The sequence below is a fragment of the Triticum aestivum genome, chromosome 5D, assembly GCF_018294505.1.
Source record: "Triticum aestivum cultivar Chinese Spring chromosome 5D, IWGSC CS RefSeq v2.1, whole genome shotgun sequence".
In the NCBI taxonomy this organism is placed as follows: Eukaryota; Viridiplantae; Streptophyta; class Magnoliopsida; order Poales; family Poaceae; genus Triticum; species Triticum aestivum.
In genome coordinates, this window is record NC_057808.1 from 488,558,188 (window position 1) to 488,583,454 (window position 25,267).

At 45.4% G+C, this 25,267-nt stretch overlaps 1 protein-coding gene and 1 long non-coding RNA gene across 8 annotated transcripts; one reads left to right on the top strand and one right to left on the bottom strand.

Annotated features, from left to right (window-relative positions):
* The first annotated feature begins 954 nt into the window (after nucleotides 1-954).
* Nucleotides 955-1,764, top strand: LOC123123077 (protein PELPK1-like). The gene has a single exon (XM_044543504.1). It carries the CDS (start codon nucleotides 1,030-1,032, stop codon nucleotides 1,639-1,641), a length of 612 nt encoding a protein of 203 aa, XP_044399439.1. The 5' UTR covers nucleotides 955-1,029; the 3' UTR covers nucleotides 1,642-1,764.
* A 669-nt stretch (nucleotides 1,765-2,433) lies between these two features.
* LOC123123078 (uncharacterized) lies at nucleotides 2,434-18,631 on the bottom strand. 7 transcript variants are annotated; one of them, XR_006460506.1, is made up of 6 exons: nucleotides 18,344-18,631; nucleotides 18,119-18,257; nucleotides 16,827-17,010; nucleotides 14,931-15,109; nucleotides 3,105-14,632; nucleotides 2,434-3,016 (listed from the first exon to the last, which is right to left on the bottom strand). It is a non-coding gene; the product is annotated as an uncharacterized lncRNA (long non-coding RNA). The 7 variants fall into 7 exon arrangements; XR_006460508.1 differs by having other exon boundaries at nucleotides 15,001-15,106; nucleotides 18,119-18,272; XR_006460505.1 differs by having other exon boundaries at nucleotides 14,931-15,106; nucleotides 18,119-18,272.
* Between the last annotated feature and the right edge of the window lie 6,636 nt (nucleotides 18,632-25,267).

A 25,267-nucleotide genomic window follows, 5' to 3' on the forward strand; every position in this document is an offset into this window, starting at 1 on the left:
AATAAATACGAAAAGGGAAATTTCAGAACTCCTAGTCTTCCAAAAAAGAAAACAGAGTTGTGTACGTGTGATTTATTTTATTTTTGCGGGGGATGTACGTGTGATTGACATGCTTTTGTAATGTTTGTCACACCATTGGCGAGAGTGGTTGTGGCCATGTTGTCTCAGATTTTGAGTGTACTTGGCCCTACGACTAGAGTGAATTGGTCTTTTGTATTCTGTAATTAACTGGACAATAATTTTCTTAATTAGTGAAAAGAAAAAAGATTGCCTCGCGTTTTTGAAAAATAAATAAAAATTAAAGAAGGACAGCGTCAAAAACGGTGGGCTTGCTTACATTGTCAAGCCGCTATGGTACGATCGACTAGCTATTTGCAAGCAGAGACGTCCCCGTACCATGAAATTCTATGATGCTACTAGCAAATTCTACAACAAGTCAATCCCAAGAATGCAAGCAGATTCTGAACTGACTTCCTTCATCGGTGATGGTTACTACTCTGGTGTGCTGATCCTATAGCATCTCAGCACGACGATTTTCCGACTGTCTACTACGACAAGGTTAGCCCGGCTCCGATGAGGGAGGACCGATGATGGCGGCGCGCTTTCGGCTCGCTCCAATCCTTATAATCATTGCTAGGTGGTCCAGGGACATGATTTTTTATACTACCATGAAATGAATAGATAGATAATTTCTTGAAAAAAAGAGTTCAGAAACGATGGTACGAATAATCAAGACGGTTGAGCAGATCGAAGCTGCAGCGCCGGCCAGCTCCCCCTTCTCACCTAACCACATAAACTTGTAGCTATCGCCATGGAAAGCACTTCCCTTTTTGAATTGACAACGCACGCACAAACATTCTCAATCTAGCCAGCAACCAGCCTAATCACGCCCTCGCTTTCATCTGTATAAATTGCGAGGCATTGACACATGTTCCTACATCGCAGCAGAGCAGAACAAGCATCTTGCAATCACCTACCACATACGAGAAAAAAAAACTCTCACTAGTACCTACCTACCTAGCCGTAGCCATGGCTTCCAACGCGAGCATGTTGGTCATGACCATGGCGTGCGCGCTCCTCCTTGTCGGCAGCACATGCCACGCTGCCCGCAACCTGGCCGACACGACGCCGGCGGCTGCAGCTCCGGCTGCTAGCGCCGTCCCTGGCCTGCCAGCCGTGCCCACGGACACGGTCACCCTGATGCCACCAATGCCGTCGGTCACCCTGCCCACCGTGCCGCAGGTGACGCTGCCGCCCATGCCCTCCATCGTCGTGCCCAAGGCGGTCCTGCCGCCCATGCCCAAGGTCACCCTCCCCACCATGCTGCAGGTGACGATGGCGCCGATGCCCGCGATTGTCGTGCCTAAGGTGGCGCTGCCGCCGTTGCTGTTCGTCCCGAATGTGAACGTGCCTATGCCGTTCGCGGCCGTGCTCTCGTCCTGTCCACGCGCGATAGGGCCCCGTTCATGTGAGATTGGGGCCAGGTCACTCAGTGGACACGACATACATTTTCCTACATGCAAGCTTTGTGTTTTATATGCGATGTATCAGTTGAGGGTTGTCCCATTGTATGTATTTCGTGTTTTTCCTGCATACAATTTTCTATTTACAGTAAGTTATTCTCCTTTTGTTTGGAATTAGATTACGCTCAAACAGAGTGCTAGATACATCCATTTGAGCGTCAACTAATTCCGGGTGAAGGAAGTACTTGTCTTGCATAACTGAGTTAAAGAGTGATGGTATATCATCTCTTCAGGGGAATCAAAGCCCATACCGAGCACTATTCACCGTCTGACTGTGAAAATGAAGCTGGACAACAACGAGTGCAAAGCTACAAGATTCTGAACAATAAGATGAGATTAGCACGCAGCTATGGTAAACGTATTTTCTAGATGTACCAAAGCTAACTAAGACAGCATCAATGAATCACCAAAGTCAAGGAAAAAATGAATGTACAGACAGCAAATTTGGAAGAAACAATTATTTCCTTTTGTTTCTTCTCGATGCCATGGTTGCCCGTGAGATGGGGAGGCCATTTTTTATATACTAGCAAGGCTGACTCTACCTCTACCCCACCGGCCCAAGTGTATTCAAAGAACTTCATGTGCTTGGCTATGCAAAGTCAAGGTAATCAAGTGATAAAAAAACCAACCCCTCAAAACAGAAGTGATAAAAAACCAGATTCTCAAAAAGAAAAAGTGATTAAAAAAACAAGGTAATCAAATGCATACAAGCCCATGGATATATATTCAATGATCATGCCCACTGTGACTATTTCTCGCCAAAGAAGAGATTATGACACTATATATATAAGTTCAGGAATTGCAGCAAAGCTCGTAAACGAGTTTACAACAAGATCCCGCTGCATTTGCGTGGTTTTACTCCCGGATGTCACTAGACAGACTGATCACACAGGAACAGAAAAGCAGTGGGTAAGCAACAGTTGCGGCGTAGCTCAGCCCTGACATTATAGCAAGCTCGTCCCAAAAAACTATTAACTCATGCTACTATTCTTGCAGACTAATGTGAGATTTGCAAAAATAGAAATAAAAAACTATACAGTTGTGTTGTGTTACTCCACGGTGTCACTGAACACACCATAATAACATAAATCTTACTGTATTGTCTTCGATCTCCTTTAGCCTGCTGCTAAACCATCATCGTGGAGGTCTTCCATACAGTGTGACAGGATAACTATACTGCCGGCATTTGACGAAAAAGGGAAAGATGCAGTCTACACAAAGTACCTATTCTGGATGGAGGCAACAAATTTATCTAATCCATTTCAGCTACAGTAATTCATTAGCTCGCACTCGGCGCGAGTGAGGTCCTGGACAGTTTATCGCCCATCGGTGCTGGATGAATGTTGCCACCAGAGCGACAACAGTGGCAGCGACTTCGAGCAGCAGAGCCGAGATGACGCCGGCTTTTGAGGAAGAATTATCATCAGCCAATACTGCCAGAACACCATGCGACGTTCTCACCTAATTGCTCAACCATCAGCGGAATCCTTCAACTAGAAGAATCAAGTTTCCAATCAGAAAAGCAAAGTAGCACTTCATATAAAGAAAGGGGAACAGGCTTACTGATGAAAGATAGTGTACCTCTGTAACTGACTATGGAGGCCAAACCATCGCTCGATTCGTTGTCTGCAAACCAACAGGTCACCCCAGCTAAAATAAACTACACCAACAAATCCGCAGCTGGGGCCTTTTGAGTCTATCTGTATCTAACATCACAAGACAGGCACACATAAAATCCAGAACAAAGAAAATCAAGCATCACCAGATAACAGATGTTAAAATCACGAGCAAATCTCCCTGCTAGCTTGGTCCGATCTGATCCTCTGCTAGCTGAAGACTACGAATCATGGAGGGATCCAAACTGTTCCGATTCCAGCCAGACGAGCAGGGCTGCTCTGTTTAGTAGCCGTTGACCAGCAGCGCAGGTGCTCCCCGCCGGTGTTGAAAGTTCGGCATCACGGATTTCTCTAGAAGTGATCCTCTGTTGCCAAGCCAACCTATTACAGACGGAATACAAAGTGGAAATACGTACACGCAGAATCATAGCAGGGTTGTAGGAGATCGAGACCTGCATCTCTCTCAAGTTAAGGGTAACAAGCTAATGTTTGCATGTCTTACTGAAAGAGAGAATTAAACCTTATCAAATTTGCTTCAACAAAGTACTCCAAATGCAAATTGTGGTAATATGCGTCCATAAAAGCCCACCTCCAAATTTTTTTTCTTGTACTTTACTCTGAGTTAAACAGGGCACTTGGGCTGGGTTGAGAGGTTCAGTCTCATTCAGACTTTATTCTGAGAATCTGCTATAAATAGTAATGGGACAAGTGCAATCAGCAAACTTGCGATGCGTAGACATTGCCAATCAAGAGTGCGACGAATCACCATCAGCACCAAGAAATTCTGAGTTCTCTCACAATAAGCGAGAACCCACAAATTCAGAGTTCTCTCAAGCATTGATTTTGTGAGAACTTCCAAGGCAGTGTGTCTGGACCCTTCCCCGGACCCTGCGCAAGTGGGAGCTACCTGCACCGGATGGCCCTTTTCCAATGCGGTGTGTCTCTGGACCGTAGTTTGAACTTTCAAAGAAATGTTGGGCTCATGCTGAAGAATGTGAAGTTGTGACAAAGCATTTTTTGAACATAGAACCGGAGTAGTTTGGAATATTTTGCTCCCTCATGTAAACTGCTAGGTGATATCTGCTCCTAACAACGTAGCAAACAAGAGGCTTAAAGCTTCAACATGTGTGGAGTATTCGCTCAAGAAGTTTAAATATCTTAGGATGGGAATAATTTATGGTACTTGCATCACAAGTAATAGTTCATTACCCATAAATAGTTACCACCAAAGGTGTGCATAAGAGACTATCAATAGATCCTATTGACAAACTCTTAAATACAGCAATATACCTTCCACCCCTTCATAAAGAAATCGAGATTTGTCTTCTTTCTTGCTACAGGAACCAGGAACCGGTTAACAGATTCCTTAAGTAGTTACTCCAATGAAGGGGAAACTTGACATGATTAGTGAAAATATAAAACCCACAATGGAGATGTGTCGGCATTAGTCATGTTATTGCATGCCAAAAGAAAATGAATCATTCAAAGGACTAAGGAGGACAGCAGACCACTGATTCCTTTGTAATTGCCTTCCCATCAGGCACACCAAGTTTCTGTTCCTCGTCCCTCACTCCAGTCCGTTTCTTAAAGTTTTGTATTCAGAAAATGGAGAATTAATGCCCCATCTGCTTTCAAGCATCAAACAAAGGAAACCAAAGGTGGTGGCCAGGAACTTAATTGACCTAAGGTTCAATAACAATCATATGTCCTAGAATTATGTTACCTAATAAATCATAAAGATAAGAAAAAAATCTAAGAGCATAGGGGAATATTCAGGGCACGTAGCTGACAATATTGGTTTTCTATATATGAATTATGTTCGGAAAAGAACAAGAGTGGAATGCAGATACAGCTGGAAAGAACGTGAGAATAACTTCTACATTGTCTAAATCTACATCGTGGAACCAGCAACATATCACAGTGTGTCCATTTAACTTGATAGAAGCACGTTGCATAACACAATAAAACCGAGCATATAAATTCAATTCTCATATCAGAACAGAAGGGCACATATAATCAACAAATTATGACCTAAACCAGAGATTAGTGATCAAAAGGAGGTTCTTAAGCAAAATCTCAAAACTGGAGTTGTAGGGGAGGGAGGAAAGTGGGAGAGATTAACATAAAACCAGTAATTTGAGGCAGGGAGAAAATAAATGGAGGTAACGGCAAGGAAGTGGAGGTGAAAATTGTAGGGGAGTTGAAGCACGCCGGTGTGAGGTCACAGAGAAAGTTGAGGAACTGGCAGCAAATAGCAGGCAAAGGAATTGCAAAGCAGGTTCACTTACCAGCCTCATCAAGATGACAGCTTCGCCGGCGCTTAGACTTCGGATTTGCTAGCCCGGGAGGAACGAAATTGAAGGATACCACAAATTTAGGGAGATTGTACGCCGAGGTGCGTCAAAGAAGAAGCCCATGTGAATATGGGAATTTCTACCGCGTGACGAGATGACTTTTTCTTCTAGAATGAGAGCGAGTGGCACTCCTGGCAGGCAATCTTCGACCGACTGTACCGAGTACGAAGCCCGAAGACCAATTCCAGCACAATCAACTCCAGGGCTCTTAAGTCAGTCTTCGAAGCAGCGTTCCAAGAGATGGTAGACCTCTAGCGCGGCCACATTCACACTGTAAAAAGCCCTACTCTGAAGTCTGTGACTACGAGGGAAACCATTTAGAACTCCAAGCTGTCATTCGCCACCTCCTCAGAGCTTCGTCGACAGTACCGTCAACCTCGCCTCCTAGCCCCCTCCATGGCGACACCCCTCCCCTCGCTCCCGGTGTCCGAGCGGGAGCACCGGTGGCGTTCATCCATGTTCTACCCGATAGGCCCCCATCCCCCAAGTGCTCGCACGCGGAGATCACTGCCTCCTGCCTTGGTGGCCCCCCTCCCTCGAACATCACTACTGCGCGCGCCTCGGGCTCTTGCAGTCAGCTATTGTCACGCCTCATGACGGTTGAAGAAGCCGACCCATAATGGACCCACCACATCACGCTAACGGCCAAGCCCCCCCCCCGCCCCTCCACACGCTCTCCGCACGCTGAAGAAACCCATCCCCGTAGAGCTACTCACATGCACCTACCTCCGGCACTCTGTCATTCAAGAAGATTCGCAAGGTCCACCCGGAGCCTCTTCTGGAGAAAGTTCTCAACGACATCCCCACATGGATTGCAAATCTACTCAACATTGGAGGTTGGGTCATACTTGTCAAATCGATGCTGCTCTCCATCCTAGTTTATCATGCCATCGCCATGCAACTACCTTTGTGGTTACTTGCAGCGACTGAGAAGTGCATTCGGGCTTTATTTTGGAGCGGCATTGACAGCTTCAAAGCAATGTGTCTCAACATTGGAGGTTAGCTCATGCTTGTCAAATCCATGCTTCTCTCCATCCTAGTTTATCATGCCATCGCCATGCAATTACCTTTGTGACCTTTGTGGTTACTTGCGGCGATTGAGAAGTGCATTCAGGCTTTATTTTGGAGCGGGATTGACAGTCAGCTTCAGAGCAAGGTGTCACCCTGTGGTACTCAGCAGCCTCGAGATCCTTGAAATGCGCATTCCTTAGCTACGATCTAACGGTTGTAGCATAAGTCCTCCCACTATTGATGTTGGCCGAGCTATCATCCCCTGTCAAAACAAGGTATAATCCATGTTTGACGCACCCACTTCTTCCTACATCGACGATGGAAATTCGACACTTTCTAGACCGATAAATGGCAGGAGGGGTAGTCCGTCCAGCTCCCCGCACTAGCGCTCTTCCAGGCATCTCCCCCGCAACTCGCAGCACGTGCACCTTGCATCAGGCCCTCGCAAACCATTCGTGGATCCAGCACGTCACTGGTGCGCTGACGGTGCAAGCCATCACGGACTACCTGCACTGTGAATTCAGCAACATCGCCATTCATGATAGCGTCATAGGTCACCTGCTTTGATAGTGGACGACATTGTCCAAGTACTCACACACTATGTGTGTCATGCTTTCTTCCATGGGCTTCAGCTGGCCCCCCATGAGAAGGTGTCGTGAAAAGTGTGAGCATCCATCAAATCCAAGGTCTAAAACACAATGCCCAGGTCTTCAATGATCGACAATGTATAGAGGTCATAGTCAGACAATGGCTCAATTGAAGCTCGGCTTTCAACTGCGGCTAGAGCCGCGCCGTTGGTACATACCTAGAGAAAAGCGTATTTGGGCGTCGGCGGTGTAACAGCGACAGCCCCCTCCCACCCCCTCAATGTTAGCCCCACTGATCAGCCCTTACGCTACCATATCATGAAAACCACTCTTCTGAATATATAGACACGCAAAGCTTTTGTGAGCTCACAAAAAAAGGATAGTGTCTACCAACACCTCTTCCCTGATGGTTTTCATGCCAAAGTCATGCAATCTCCGTTGAAGTGGTCTTCGTAGTGTCATGCAATCTTCTGATGCACCATCTTCCCTGAGGCTTCTCCGATGATTCGCCCTCGTCCTTTTCTTTACCACATTGGTTGTCCGCTTGTTGTGGATTCTTCTGATGCACCAACTTCCTCGACACCATACCTCCTTCTGTTGGCAACACACCGCCTCCAACTTATTAACCTACTTATGGCTTCTGCTCGCTTGCTTCCGCCTATTGGCCACTATGGTTATTCTAGCGATGCTCTTCTCAGACGATTTCTTATCGTGACATTGTTGTTCATGGCAGAGGAGAGTTGCTCATGATTGCACTAGCACGTGGGATCTCATTTCCCTTCTTCCCTATGCTCGTCCCGCCACTTGCAAGTGGGTCTACAAGGTTGAGACTGATGGTTCTCTCGATCGTTACAAAGCTCATCTTGTGGCCCATGTCTTTCAGCACGAATATGGTCGTGACTATGATTAGACATTTGCTCATGTGACCCTCATGACCACTCTTCACACACTTCTCGTTGTAACTTCTACTCGCCACCAGGGTCGGTCCTAATATTTCGAGGGCCCTGGGCGAAACTACAACCCGGGGCCCCTACTATAAAGATCAAAATAATAATCCCATTTCTTTTTAGATTCATTCCTTTACTTAACTTATTATTGTCTATTGTTCCAAAATAAAATGAAAATTGTAAATGGTGTATTCCTTTACTTAATTAGACAAACCGAATACCTCATAGAGGGCAAACATCAAGATGAAAGGTTTAAAGTTTAAAAGCTTCATTTGCAACAACAAAAGATCATTTACCTACCTGATGGCTACAGGAGTCTGAGTGGCTTTAGTATATAACCATGTTAGGATTGAAGTTATGCGTATAAGAATAGCTGAGACCTTCCAGTTTTTAAGTTAACTTTGCAGTCATGATGTGAGAACAATCCATCTCATGAGGATTTGAAGAGAGAAGGCAAAGAACGACGATTGAATGCATAGCAGCCAACTTTTTCAATAGATAAGGCGATTGGTGTTGTCTTGAAAAAGTCCAAATTGAAGAAATAGAGGAAAGGGCACACGAAATCAAAATTTTACACTGCATCACATGCGAGACCTTCTAAGATCTGACCGTTGCTGCACCATATGAAGTGGCCAAATAGGAAGGGGAGGTTAGGGATGACCTTACAAGTGGAGTGGCTTCGTCTTGCACATGAGAGGCATCTCATGAACGGGGGATAACACAACGAGACCTGGACGAAGACCAGCCGGCCGCATGGCGGAGAGCAATCTACATTGGAGTCGCCCTTGGTGGAATAGGATCGTCGCGAAGTGGCGAACTCGCGATCGCAAGAAGGAAAACAGGACTACTCGTTGGCTATGTTTTTTTAGGGGACCCGTGGGCTACGTGCGTCTAGGTTGCTGCCTCCCTATGGCCTTGGCCATGGGCTCCTTGTGAACCCTGGAGGGCCCCCTCAGGGTCGGCCCTACTCGCCACTAGTCTCTCAGCTTGATGACAAAAAAGCCTTTCTCAATGGCGACTTGCATGAGGAGATCTACATGCAGCCACCACCTGGGTATTCTGGTCCTGACGGAATGACCTGTCGTCTTCGTCGCTCTCTTTATGGCCTTAAGCCAACCCTCGTGACTTAGTGGTGACTGTGGTTGGTTCTCTGGCACTTTATGTCCACCTTTTAGCTCGTGGTCGGACTCTTCTATATGTCAATGACATAATCATCACGGGTGACGACTTGGAGTACATTGCCTTTGTGAAGGCTCGTCTTAGTGAGTAGTTTCTCATGTATGATCTTGGTCCTCTTTGCTACTTCCTTGGGATTGAGGTTTCCTCAAACTCTAATGGCTTCCTTATTTCCCAAGAGAAGTATCACTTCCTTGGGATTGAGGTTTCCTCTAACTCTAATGGCTTCCTTATTTCCCAAGAGAAGTATCTTTAGGATATTGCTCGCATTTCTTAGACTCCTATGGAGCTCAAGGTCCACCTCTGTGCTTCTGACGATCATCCTTCGTCTGTTTTTTACGTGCTACCATCATCGTGTTGGGAGTCTTGTCTATTTAGATGTCACTCATCCGGATATTTCATATCCCGTTCATACTCTAAGTCAGTTTGTCTCTGCTCCCACTTCTATCCACTTCAGTCACCACATTTGTGTTCTACGATATGTTCATGGGACTCTCATCGTCTCTTTTTTCCCATGCTCAAGTTCATCGATCCCTTCCTACTTACTGTGTTTTTTCTTGGTGGTTTTCTCATTGCCTGGATCTTCGTGAGACTCTCTCTTGCCATCTCTTCCTCCCATGCTCAAGTTCGTCGATCCCTTTCCGCTTATTATGTTTTTCTTGGTTTCTCACTATATGGAAGACAAAGAAACAGACTGCACTTTCTTGTTCGAGTGTAGAGGTTGAGTTGTGAGCTACGGCTATTTTGACAGTAGAGGTGACTTGGCTACCATGGTTGCTTGAGGATTTTGGTGTTTCTATGACTACACCTACTACTCTCTTATCAGATAGCACAAGTGCTATCAGTATTGTGCGCGACCCTTCGAAGCATGAGCTCACCAAGCATATTGGTGTTGATGCTTCCTTCATGTGCTTCAGTGTGCAAGATCAAATTATTGCTCTTCAGTATGTGCCTTCCGATTTATAATTGGCCGATTTCTTAACAAAGGCCCAGACTAGAGCACAACACGACTTTTATCTCTCCAAACTCAGTGTTGTTGAACCACCATTTTGGTGCTTCTATCTCTTCAAAAGAGATTGATCCAGTTTATGGATCGAAAACCGCATGCCAATTTACAAGGAAAAGTAGGCCAAAAACCACACAAGCAACATAGCCTCATCTACAGCGCAGCACATGCGAAAATTGCACTGAACACACGCCCTAGATCCAATATTGCTGCTCCAGTGTATCCCACTCGCACGCGAGCCACATAGCAGAGTGCCCTGTCGTCCACAACCAAACGCTCACTTGGCACAATAGTTGTGGCACCTCACTCCACAACAGCCACGTCCTGCCATCCCGAGTAGTAGATTCACATGTAGACACCAGATCTACCCACTATCACAGCTGACGCACAGGCATAGGGTGTGGATGATGCCTTTCTCCTTCAAGTGCCCTCTTTTGTCTTCCATCTACCTCGCTTCCCCTATCGTCATCCTCTGGCCACTCGGCTATGGGTCCAGCATGGCTGACGACGGAGGCAATCCGCTCCCGAAAGCTTTTTCACCCCTTCCCTCGCACCTCCTTTGTACTCTCCACTGCCTGCTAGTCCGATTAGGCATCCTTTTCCTGGATACGAGTTGTTTTGTGCGCTGCCTTGTTCCTACATCACATGCTCCCATGCAGGTTGTCGCAATAGCCGTTAGCTCAGGCACCACCAATGGTGGAGCAAGAGCACGAGCAGTCGGCACCGCCTCCGTCTTACGCAAGGACACAGAGCGCCCAGGAGCACGTCGCTACCTGTCGCCAAGGCCAGGGACGCCCAGCAAGGGAACGTGGAATGCGAAATCAAGTACGTGTCACACAACCCGCAAACAGGGCAAGGACAACAAGCCAGATAGGCAGGAAACAGAGAGTGCAAGGGAGGTACAAGGAAGTGGTAAAACGCTATCAGGACGGCACACCCACCATCCTCTACCATTTCCTCGCATGAACTTGCAAAGAGGTGCCCTGAGCTGAGTTGTTCACCCCAGTTTTTCTCTCGTGGTATTCTATAAGACATGTCACTTTCTTTCCCCCTGGCGCCAAGGGAGGATCCTTGACCAACGCGGGGTTGCCTGCAATCAATAACCTCTTGTGAGGTGGCTTCGTAACAGAATCCCATAAATTAACATTGTTTGCATTGACATTGCATGTATCCGTATTTCCATTCGCAGGGCCAAAGTAATCTTCTCGTTATACATCAGGTTTGAGTCATGCCCAATTTTCCCTCCACGACTGCCTTGGCCTCTACTGCCCAGCGACCTCTTACACGGGTAGTGCTACCACTAGGTTGAGCAATTAACTCATTTCTAGGTCGGAACCATCATAAAATCGCGAAATTGAAACTTCTTTGGATCATGAACCCCATCCCCACATTGTTCTGTACCATGGCCAATTTTATCGTAATTTGCGCAAAATGCGACGTCTTCTCATATAACACAGGGAACATTTACCTAGCTCAACATTCCCTAGGAACCTAAAAGGGGGCTTCTCTGGTTTGATATTGATGTGCACTCAAACAAACTTTCATATTCAACACCATTTAGCCCAAGCTCCACATCTAACACTTCTCCTATCATGGAAGCCATTGCTCTAGCCACTGGTATTTTGCACGGCAAGTCCGGTCGAGACCCATGATCCGAGCCCAAACACGTATGGAGTTATAAGGGCAACATATTCCAGTATACTCCTCAATTACCATAGCATGGTGCCTAAAGAGCAAAGGACCCCATGCATGGTTGTGATTCCAATCCCCAAAAAACTTAGAACTCCGTCGTAAAAGTGTAACCGTCAAGTGGTATGAATGTGACATCCTTTGCCCTGCCCCAAGCCACCTGCTTGGCGGTGTAAAAAGCAGGATGACTGAAGGGAGCCTTAATTTTAATCAGCACCACCCAACAAACTTAGCACGTGGGCTCTCCAATCAATCTTGGTACTCAAGGAGTAAGATCGCCTGCTTTGGAAGCAGGCATACATCATCCAAGTACTTCCCGTATCGTGTGTTCTTTATGGGCTTCAACTCGTCCCCTACAACAAAGTGTTGCGGAAAGCGTGGGCATCCATCAAATGCAAGATCCACATGTGGCTCACCCCACAACAACATTTATGGTCTACGGGCTGTCATCGGTGCCACGGTGTGGTCAATCATGTCGCATGTCCCCTCTACTCTAGTGTCCCTGAGACTGCCAAATAAATGTTCATCAGCTGCTCCTTGTCAACGGCAATCTAGCAATCGGTGCTCGCCTCTTTGGTGTCACAGCTGCCATTCCAACAAGGGGCCGAAATTTCCCTTTCCGACCAGTGGATTGGTTGTCACGGAACCACTTCGTCTGTGGCGCGCCAGGATCTTGAGCCAGCATTTTTGCTTGCAATCTAACCATCTAGAAGGAACGTAACGCTTGGGTGATCAATGATCGACAATCTATAAAGACAACGACAGGATGATGAAGCTCGGCTTTGGATTGCGGTTGCAGCCATGCGGTTAGCACATATCTGGACTACCGTCTATGATCTACTTACCGTCGTCATCGCCACGGTATGGACATCCACGTCGCCTACACCCTCTGCTTTAGTGCCCTTCTCGACAGCTATCTAGAATTGGTGTTCTCAACACCTGTTCACCGGTTGGTCCTTCTCGACAGCTATCTAGAATTGGTGTTCGCCACTTCATCATCACCGATGCCCCCAGGAGGCAACGTTTCCCTTTCCAACTGGTGGATTGGCTGTCATGCGACAATTCCACCTTCGGTGCACTACAAACCCAAGTCAGCAGTGTTGCTCGCATTCTAGACCATCTAGAAGGAACACAATGCCCGATCAATCCCACTCTAAGTTTCCGATCAATTTTTCTCAGGCTACTACGCTTATGTGCAGCCCCACCTCCTCGATCCGCGCTCCGCTGCCTCTTGATCAGGGTCACCTCCCCTTCCTTGTCCAAGCCTCTCGCGCCTCGATAAATTCCCACAGGCTTCTCCCATCGTGCCCTTTCGAGCTCGGTACCTCCGCCTCCATCAGACTCTCCCCTTGTGGCCACATCCATCGCACTCGCACCGCAGACTACCTATCAGACATCTTCAGGAGGTTAGCGCTTCGCCGCCATCTTCGGGAGGCCAGCGCCATGCTACTCCAAGAGGCCACGCATCGTCGCCAACTCGAACTAGTTGGCACCCAACCACAATCGTCGAGACGTCCATTGTTCCAGGTCGCGATATCAGCTCCCTCTTGCTACACACAGGACCTCAAACCCAGCAGCCCATCCTGCCGACTGGCTTCTCTAGGGACCATGTCCCTACCTTGTGTGCCCTATTCGCAGCTCTTCCTTGCTTTGTTGCTCTTTCTTGTCGTAAGACGAAGCTTGTTCGATAGTGTTGGTACACATCACTCCACCGACTACGTCGCACATGCGCCTTCCCTTCACGCTTGGTGCTTGTGTGCTCGCAACCTCATATCCTCCACCAACTTCTACAACCGATATTGATCGTACTACACCGCCTCCTCTAGCGGCTTACACGGGTGGTCGTGGCCACTCTTTCGGTGATTCGACGTCGACCACTTCAACGGTGTCCTTCACCGCGAAGGAGATTGCACGACTTCGACACCTACCTGCTGCTTCAGTTGAACCCCTGACTACGTTGGAGATTACGAGACTTCAGTGACTGCTAGATGCTTCTTTTGGTTCTCCATCAACAATTTTGTTGTTGATTCTTTCCATACTGAGACCACTTTTTACGTAGTCAGGTACATTTTCCACGGATCCTTACGCATTTCTCAGGATGTGACTTTTGGTGAGTTTCATGCTTTCTATCCACGTCCATCCCCCTATTAAGGATAATTCTTTCCTCACTTTTCCCGATACACCTATAACTCATGTATTGTCCTCGTCCACCCACACTATCGTGTCTTCCCGTACTACTATAGACCCCATGTCGTCGTCACCTATGGCTTCCCGACCTCGTTCTTTACCTGAGGCTGCCATTCACCTCCTCCCCCCCCCCCCCTCTCCTCTTCTTTACCACATTGGTGGCTCGCGTGTTGTGGATTCTTCTATGCACCATCTCCCTCAGCTACCATGCCTCCTTCTGATGGCAATGCACTGCCTCCAGCTCAACCTACTATGGCTTCCGCGCTCACCCGCTTACGCCTATTGGCCGCTACGGTTATTCTAGCGCCGCTCTTCTCGAGACGACTTCTTATCGTTAGGCTATCTACAATGCCTTTCTTAATTGAATGAAGTGATATACATACTAAATGGGAAAGCAAGACATACTAGGACAAGCAAACTTGCAGCATCCACAACGTCCTTACCGACCCTCCATGCTGTTTTAACAGTTGTAGTGATATAAAATGATTGTCAAAAGACAGCAGCACACCACAGCCAGATAATTGAATTTCCTCATCCTGAAAACAAGGCCACACAACATTAAAAAGAGCAGGAGTAGGCCATGGAAATAAAACAAGACAAACATGAGTTGAGGATGCAAGTGCATATCATGGATGGCACACTGAGCACATATACAAAGTCAGAATTTCATGAAGGAAGCAGACAGGGGGGAAAATTAAGTGGTGATACTACATCCCGAAACAAACAACGCTCCATCTGTGATGGGAAACTAGATACATCCCGCAACTAGATAAACGAACAAGAAAACAAACAGTAGCGCCATCATTATGCAAGGATGGACTGTAGCAGACTAACCAGACATAGCCATCACACAATGGCCACGACAAGCTCAGAGCAACCAACGGAGGCAAGGAGGGGAGCTCACTGTGGCTGTTTCCGCTGCCGCCGTTGCACGGAAGCAGCGCCGAGGTGCCTGGCACGACGAGCCCCTTGTTGTCTGTACCAGTGATGGTGTTGTACCGAATCGAATCCTGCTACACAAGGACAAGAGAAATAACAAGTAATCTTCAGGTCAAATCGAAAGACAAAAGAAGCAATCATGGACTCGAGCTTGGAGAAAACATGAGGTGGCCTAGTTGAGGTAAGGTGCAGAAACAACAATGACCTAGTTGAGGTAATAAATAAGCATTCTATGCAAATAGGAGGCAACAAGCCACCTTGACAATAACCAACTTGTTTGTCGATACACGCGCACAGAGCTAGAAATAGTGGTTTTCTTTCTTCTCATAGAAGGGTATCAATCGGTCAGTGTGCAGAACATCAAAAACTGAAACTCGTCCAAGAAGAATTCCTTAGCAGAAATAAGAAAATCAGCTCATGTTCATACAAGAACTAAACCCTTGTACATCACATCAACAGGATCCGCTAATGTGCAGAACACATTTGCAACACACATTTCCAGCTCACATGAGCACAACACGCACATGGGCTAGAGATGAACACATATCACCTACTCCCTCCGTTCCATATTACTTGTCGCTGATTTAGTACAACTTTGTACTAAATCAGCGACAAAATAATATGGAACGGAGGGAGTACATCGGAAGAGAATTGCTTGTAATCATGTTATATGCCTACTATATATGATTAGAACAACGGCAACTGGCTCAATGGCTCAGTTAGATATCCTAGTTAGACATCCTAAACCCAGCAGAGCAACATAACCAACCACATTAGAGCGGTAGCAACCAGACAACCAATGGTTCAATTATGAGACGATTCACATGAACCCCAGCACATCACAGGAACCATAGCATCCATCACAGATAAAAGACGATGGTGTGTGTGCCCTTCCAGTCTCAAGACGTCTCGAACTAGGGTGCGTCTAGATCTTGCCCCACGTCTACCACGTGGTGGGTCGGCCCAGTATGGTTTGGTCAATGGGTTTTGGTGGAGATCTAGTCACTGCTTAGTATACCTATCTGATTGCTAGTTAGTTCTCAAAAAGAAAAAATTATGATCGCCACTTTGAATTCTGAGAAAGAAATGATCACTAGTTGCTTGTAGCCATCATACACTTGCTGCTTTCTTTCCGTTTCCACTTTTTAGATATAATATACTAGCAAAAGAGCGCGTGTGTTGCAGAGTACTATATAAATAAATACAATTCCAGTAATTTCTAGTGAAGCAGATCCCTTATGCATAACGAAGTAAGGTTTGTGTTAAATCTTATTGCCAATAAGGCACTGAATATATTAACCATGCACAAAACTTTTCACTTTGACATTACAATATTGCCCCATTATGTGTAGCATGATTGGGATATGGAAACTTCCACAGATAACATTTTTGGACTCTTAAGTAAATAGTCCAGCATAGCAGTTCAAGGCTATTCCCACATGTGCATCCCCTGTGAAGATCACATGTGCATCCACATTGAGAATTTCTGGAGCATACACCCCACATATATTAACTTGTATCTTTTGTTTCCTGGTATTTACATGGACATTAAAACAATCAAGTTTCTTCTCTTTTGGATTTAACCATAAGATATGTTCAAGGATAGCTATAAGTTTGTAGACCTACCCAGATCGGCCATAAAAAACAGTTCCCGATCATGTGCCCAACTATAGGTGAGAGCTTCCACATGTAGGATTTCATTAAAAGAACCAACATGCAAGCAACTGAGCAGTACTGTTTGAACAAAAAAACTATCTTACTAAGGTGCAATAGCAAGTAGCAACTACTTACCAAGGACAATTTGTCGGACATATGTTCAATGCATCATGTCTACAATGCATGATAGGAATAGTGATCCAATCCCCCCACTTTCACTTGCCATCCTCGCTAATAGAATATGTTGAAAGAGCAATCATCCCATCATTGCGTAGAGTGCTTGGATCCAAGAGAACATCCTTCTTCCTTCCAAATCCTCCTGCATTATCACCGCAGAGTACGATCAAACCACTCTATCAGCTCATCAAGAGCATAGCAGAGCAACCCGATATGAATAGGCACACGACACTTGTAAAACTAATCAGAAACAATAATAATCAGATAATCGTGCGGACATGTTCCTAAATCTGGAAGTTGCATGTGAGACCAGATCAACCCATCACCAATCAGTAGCACAAGACTGACAGAAAACAGAGAGGTGCAGCGTATTCAATATTTCATTATAGAAGCAAGCTCGAACCATGTAGTCGGTGGCGCACCTGCACGTAGAAGACACTATGGGCATGGAGGTCAGAGTTGTGGATGTGGAAGTAATTGTCGCCATGGCGTGGCACAAGTGGTCGAAGAGCCGCAAAATATTGAAAAGACCAGTATGGGGCCGTTACAACTAAAATCAGAAGAAAGATTGTTTTTTGAACCTAATGATAAGTTCATTTTTCTTGTAGGGTATGGAATTTGCGACTACTTTTGGCTAACATTTCATAACTTAACGGGCAAAGCATTAATGACCATTTCGGAGATGACAAAAACAGGAAAATAGCTTCATATATTCCTTATTCACCTTCAGGGTCAGCAAAGTTTCGAGATGTTTTCTCGAAACAATCTCAACAAAATCAAACCAGTGAACAGCAACAGTTCGAAAATCATCTCTATTCCCAAGCAAAGGTTTCTAATTTTCTCACCCGAGTAACCACCGAATAGATAGATACCCACAAGACATAGAGTTTCCAATTCACATCTCAAACACATTACTATTATTATTATTCAATTAATCTGCAGAGGGCCATATACACTGCAGCCGTGACCAGCAGGAACATTACCATAGTTTGGCATTACAGCTACGCCATCAACTTTACTTCAGAATATGGAAATCTCCCCATAATCCAAGCAGCTAGTATTGTACCTAGAAGCAAACATCCTGAGGGACTCTAGCAACGGCAGTAATCTCTCTCCTCTCCCACATCAAACGGCCATGAGACCAGAATCGCCCCCACGCAACGGCGGCAACACCAAAGCAGAACAAGCGCGCTCGTAGTACCGGGGGGGGGGGGGGGGGGGGGGGGGGGGGGGGGGGGGGGGGCCCTTACCGACTCGCTCTCGTAGAGCCGACGCTCTGCAGGCAGGCCACATAGGTCTCTACCGCGCTGTCGCCGCCGCCATCCGCCATGGACACCCGGCGAGTCCATTTCCGTCGCAGCCGCGCGCCAAAGGATCACCGATGCGCCCCTGCTCGCTGGAATCCTAAATTCCCCGCCGGCAGATTGAGGTAGAGTAAGAGGCTGGAAGGGGGGGGAGGGGGGGGGGGACCTTACCGACTCGCTCTCGTAGAGCCGACGCTCTGCAGGCAGGCCACATAGGTCTCTACCGCGCTGTCGCCGCCGCCATCCGCCATGGACACCCGGCGAGTCCATTTCCGTCGCAGCCGCGCGCCAAAGGATCACCGATGCGCCCCTGCTCGCTGGAATCCTAAATTCCCCGCCGGCAGATTGAGGTAGAGTAAGAGGCTGGAAGGGGAGGCGAAACTGCAGGAGCAGCGGCGCTCATCTGTCTCTGCTCGCTCGCCTGCCGCCACAGGAGTTTCTAGGTCGAAGCGGGAGCGGGGCCGCGGCGGGCAGAGAAGAGGACGGGTCGGGATTGGGCTTTGGGGTCGGTTTTGTTGGGCTTTCAGCCTGACATCTCGGGTGACTCATGGGCTTGGGCCGTCGTGTCTCCAGTTCTGGTCAAAGGAAAAATTGGAACATAAATCTGCTCAACCTTTTTCAAAAAACATGATGAATGGTTTTTCTATGGGGAATTTGAGGATTTGCCACGCCTTTAATTACACTTTGAGGATTTGCCCCTGTTTACCCTGTAACTGAGGATTTACCATGCATTTGCTGTAATCTTGAGGATTTGCCCTCCGTACACGGTTTGGATCATTTGGCAGATTATAGTATAAATTATGTGACCAAAATGCCCCTGGTCCAAATCAGGATGAGTAATCCCCAATCGGACATGTACCTTATCTCTTCTTCCTTTTGCTTGTACTCTGTTCGTCCATGGTGGATGGCCGCCCTGCAACCTCGTCGTACGTCGTGCGACCTTGCAGCAGCTATACCGGCAAGGGCGTCCTCCCCTGAGCTGCTGCTGTGTGGTGTTGTGCCTCCTTGAGCTTGCGACGCCCTGTGTGCAACCTTCCACGAGCTGCCGCTGCATGCTGCTGTGCGTCCGTGAGCTGCTGCGAGGTCTCACTGTGTGGAACCTTCCCCGAGCTGCTGCTTCTTCCTGCTGACCCTCGCCGAGCTTGCTGCTGCCGCAATGGGCTCTGCCTTCCCCGAGCTGCTGCACAGGTCCGTGCTCTCCCAAATCTAAGGAACTTCAAATTTGTGGTTATGTGTACTTTCTGAAGTTGTGAACTTCAGATTTGTCATTTTGGGTACTTCTTAATATTCTAATTTCTGCTCCGCCAAATGATCTCAAATTCTCCCAGAAATTCACGGTTTTCAGTAATTGTTTCAATGTTTCCTGCATAATTTCAATTTTAGGCCAAATTTGACCCAAAAATAGGCTGGAAATGATCTGTTTTTAAGTTTCTCAATTTCTGTTCGGCCAAGTGAGCTCAAATTTTCCCAGAATGCTCAATTTAAAACTCTTTATTTTGTGGAATTGTTTCAACTTTATCTGGGTAGTTTGATTTTTTGGCCAAAAAAATTGTGCATCATCAGGCTACCACTTGGACAACATTTCTTCACAAATCATGGCAACTGCAAACATTTGGTTACAATAATAGATATCTGACTCTGACATCCATACATAAGAATCAACAAACATAGTTCGGCACAAAAGGACACGACATAGCATGTTTAGCTCAAAAAAATGACATGACATAGCATCTAGTTCACCACATAAGCACGCCACAATCTACGTTCTTTTTCTCTTAGGGGTCAGCTTTCTCGCACGCGAGGTCGAAGGTACCTCTGTTGGCTCTGATGATTCATCGGCCAAGGCCATAGCCAGCATCCTATAAAGAGTGGAATAGTAAACATGAGAGATCAACTTTGGACTGCAATGAAATAATCATTTTACTGTATATTACCTTCTTGTCACTGGCCTAGGACTATCATGGAGACTGGCAGGAATAGTAAGCATTTGCCTATTGGGTGTGCCAACAGGAGCGCCACCAATTTGCCTGTTGGGTGTGCCAACAGGAGCACCACCAATTTGAGGTCCTGGCTCATCATCTTCAGCAGGATATGTTCTTGCTCTCTGTTTTCTCTTCCTGCAACATGATACAAAATGCATATAACTGGAAACAATTCATAACATGACAAAAGTAATGCAAAATATATTTGGTTATATAATTACCTTTTTTTGGGACCATTTAAAGGGCAACCAGCTTGTCTGTGACCTAGTTCATTGCATCTTTTGCATCTGTTTTGGCTGCCCAATTGTTTAGGTTCTTTCTTTTTTGGACCACCTTTTCCACCTTCGAGGGCACTCTTGTACCTCTGATTTCTAGGCCTTCCAGGCGGTCTTCCTTTGTCAATTGGTGCGTCCATGTCGAAACCAACATCCACATGAGGCCATTGACTCCTATCTGTCATAGGCTCAATCTCACCTGCATAAGCTGCCCTAAACTTGTCCAAGGAGAAATAATTATGAACATAGTCAACCCATTTGGGCTTTCTCCTCCCCATCAAAAATACTAGAGCATGCTCACAAGGCTTTCCGGTGTGCTGCCATTCCAAACAGGTGCATTCATGTTTGTCAACCTTCACAACATGCCTAAGACTGTTTTTGCTTGTGTCCCTGACTTCACAACTACCATTACCTGATTTTCCAACTTTTAGATGACCAAGCCCTCTAGTCCTATTGAAAATCTGTTGAATAACAGCAGGAATGATCTTTCCCCTCAATTTCTCCCCAATTCTCCTTCTTTTGTATACTAGTTTCATCAACAACTCTCTATATGTGTCAGCAAGCTCATCAACAGGCAAGTCTTTATAATCTTTTATCCAGTTATTAAAAGACTCGGCCAGATTGTTGTTTATATAATCACACTTGATGTCTGCATTGAAACTGCATCTCATCCACTTCAAACTGTGATAGGTTGACAAATATTCATGCACACGGCTACTAGCTGCCAAGACTTTCTGCATATGATGGGAGAAAACTTCAGGCCTATATGCCCTAGCAGCAGGCCACATCCTACCAAACACATCACCTTTGAATTTTTTTGTGAAGTTTGCCATCAAGTGCCTAAAACACTCTCTCTGCTCCACATGAGGAAAAACCTTTTTGACAGCATTTTCTAAACCTTTGCATGCATCTGTACATATAGCTAAGTTAGGGACTGAACCTAAAGCTCTATTGAGTTGTGACATGAACCAAGTCCAGTTTTCCTCAGTCTCTCCATCAATGAACCCAATTGCAACAGGAAACATCCAGTTATGACCATCTAATGCTGTACAAGCTGCCAAGTGTCCTCTCCATCTACCATTCAATGCCGTGGAGTCTATGCTGAGATATGGTCTACAACCAGCTAGAAAACCATCTATGGAAGGTTTAAGAGCCATAAAGAATCTGTGAAAGTGGACTTTACCATCTACTACCTTGGTATCAACCTCTACGATGCTCCCTGGAGATCTCTTCTCAACTTCTGCTTTGAAGTTATGCAAATTCTGAAAACTCTGCTTCAAAGTGCCATAAATCTGTTTTTCGGCTCTAGATTTACCGGCCCAAACTGTATCATAACCAATGGTGATGTCATAAGTTTCTTCGAGTTTCTCTTGTAGTTCTTTACATCCTATGGTAGGATCATTCTGGAGTATACTCATTGCCTTGGCTTCAACCCAACCTTGTGTTGCCATGGTGGTTTTTACTCTGCTACTTGAAGAACACTTGTGTTTCTTACTCATCTTAGTGACCTGCATCCATACAAAACAAATGGCCTATGAGAAATAGTACTGCATTCAATAAAAGAAAATTAATCACTCCCTCCGATCCATATTACTCATATTAAAGCCAAGTAATATGAATTGGAGTACTAGAAACAGAAGTTATTGTTAGCAAGAAAGTTGTTAGTACCCTTATTGTTTTCTCATCAGCCCTTAAACGAGCAGTTATTCTCCATGGACACTTGATGCCTCTGCATTGTCCGAGATATCTTTTTTTGTCTGTTTTATATCCCCATATGTCAATTTCATTGTTAATGGCATATTGTTTTATTGCCATCCTGAACTCTTCCATTGAAGGAAACAAGGCACCTACATACATATGAGGGTTCTCTTTGTCATATGCAATCTCCTCCTCTTGAGCTATCTTGTCATCAACAGGAATAGCAGCCTCAGTTAATAGTTGTTGGTCCTCCTCATCAGTGAGATACGCATCTTCACTAGGTGGCGAAGAAGGTGCTTCATGTGTCTCATCCTCCTCGATACCTAGAAAATCACACATATTCTCCTCTGTAACTGGAACATCCACTTCATCTTCATTTGGAGGAGCAATCTCAATTAGGCTCCAATCAATTGGTGGTTCGATATCCAACACCACTGAAGACCCGCATTGCTCATTGCTTTCAGCAATGTCAGAAATTGATGGCATATTGGGTTGAACAACATCACATGCTGTGAAGTTAATATCATTGTCAACAAAAGCACTTGTTTGACTCGCCATTGATTGAACAACCTCAAGTGCTTCCTCATTCGCATTGTCCACAACCACAGATGATGTAGCACTGCATAGTACATCATCCATAGCCGATTTTAGGATTTTAGGTGCCTTCTCAATAGGTGCCTTCTTAGGTTTCTTAGCAGCTGGTTCCTTAGTAGGCTTGTTAGCTCTCTTCGCGACAGATTTCTTAGCAGGTTTTGTATGCACCTCAACTAGCATCTTCACTTTTTCTTCCTCTCCCCACATATGGTCAATCAAATGGCTTCTCAATTGCTTAGTGCTAACCAGTCTGCATTCCTCATCTGAATCCTTATCATAGCCAAACAGATGCACCTCCTGCCATGGGCCCCATGGTGTGTATTGGCTCAAGTCGTATGCAAATTTGTTTAAAGTGAGCCCCTTCCATCTAATCTGCATTTCAATATCCTGCCGCTCCATTTGTTCCTCGGCGCCATCAGCAAGCACGGCCCGATATGGAAGAACTCTAACTTTGATGTTAACATGAACAAGCTGCTTCACCCTACAGTGAAATATTCGAAGTATACGGTTAGATTGTTCATTGACGGAAATGCGGATAGAGTATCATTCTCACCTTTGTGTCTTGAGAGCAACACCCTCGGTACCCATATTAGGGCCATCATCCATAGCATCCATCCTCCACAGATCAACCGTACATGCTCTGCATCAAACTTGTTATTCTCTTTACATGTTTATTCAACAGGTGCCAAATGGCTTTTATTTTATCTTCAGGTTTCTTGACATTAACAATCAAGTGGGAGCTAATAGCAGGACTCTGAATTTGCAGAAAATCTGGAGATGATTTCTTCGGAGTTTGTTGATTAACTATGTTTTAGGGGCAAATCTGGGAGTTGGTTTAGACTCATACCAAGGCAAAAGGTGGACGTATTGACATGTTGCACTAGAGGAACAACGACCTTGGGGGAGCAGGTGACGGTCGAAGGAATGGCATATAGTGGCACATACCAGGTTGCAGCCACCGCTGCCGTTGTCGCTGCCGCCGTCGTCGTCGTCGCCGCCGTCGTGGAGATCGAGGTCGCCTTCGCCGCTGCCACCCAAATCGTATCAGACGAGCGTGATATCTGGGACAGAACGATCGGGGTTGGCTGCCTCTCACGTAGATCAACACGAGGGCTTGTTGGTCATTTTGCTGTGGCCCGTCTCGTCGGGGGCAAATCCTCAAGATTACAGCAAATGCGTGGCAAATCCTCAGTTACAGGGTAAACAGGGGCAAATCCTCAAAGTGTAATTAAAGGCGTGGCAAATCCCAAATTCCCCTTTTTCTATACACCGCTAACATATACTCATATTTTAATACAACACAAACGTTTTTGTATTACACGATGAAAACCTCTAAATCATACGATTGTGACCAGTAGAAGTTTGAAATATTGTGAACAAGGTAATAAAACGCAAGAAATAAATAAAGAGCACAAAACGTGAAATGGTGGTTGTTGGAATCAATAGGGCTAATGCATTCTAGGGAATCCAGATTTCCCACTACTATGTAAATTTCAGGTGACCAATGCCTAAGCTTAATTTGAGGTTCGGATTCCTAAGCCACTTTATATGTACAAAAAAATAGATATAGTATGAAAATATATATTGTGACAAATCTAACAAACATAATTTGATGTTGCATATGTTAATAAATTTTTTCTATACTAGAACAATGCTCGTGCATTGCAACGGGATATAAATATTCTAGTACGTTAACTTGTGATTTACCTGTCAATAATAATGTGATTCTGTAAATAAATGTTCATCAAATTCTAACCGTGAATTACCCTATATTTTGATTAGAAGTTTGATAAGTTTAAAGTGGAATTGGTTCAGAAGATAAGTAAATTAAGGTGATGGATTATCATATACATGGAAGGTTGGACGAAGGGGTGGTGAGAAGAAAGGTGAAATCGGAACCTTCTTTTTAAGTAGAAGATAAATATGACCAAAATTAAGGAAGTTTGACCTAGAATAAAACTAAAAGTTTAAGCAACCTGAGACGGAGAGAATAGCACGCAATTATTTTTTGAGGCATGCGAGTAGCATCAAATTAACAGTGTGCCTTGATCGTTAAAGGCATACTCACTAGTGCCAGTTGAGAATGCTCGCTCACACGAAGTGGCAAGTTGCAGATTCAAGGGTCAATAGGTTCGCATGCTTTTCCCCATAAAAAGATCCCAAAATACAAAACAACCCAAATTTAAGTGCACATAAACCGAGGCGTTTTATCCAAAACAAAACAGCCACTTGGGTTGTAGCATATTTGCTTGATCATTCCTCCTTTTTGCTCTCAAAAACACACAAAAAAGCTCGAATCTAAATGTTTGTTCAATGGTAGAAAAATTGGCTGAGTTTTGTAAAGAAAAAACTTGAGTTTTAGCAAAACCGCTTGCTTATTCCTCTTGGCCAAGTTTTCCATCAATAATAAATACGGAAAGGGAAATTTCAAAACTCTCAATCTTCCAAAGAAACAAAGTTTTTTTTAGAGAAACCTCATATCTCAAGGAAAATATACAGGAGCTCATGGGTGCTTTACACCCATGTACAAATATTAATCATAAAAA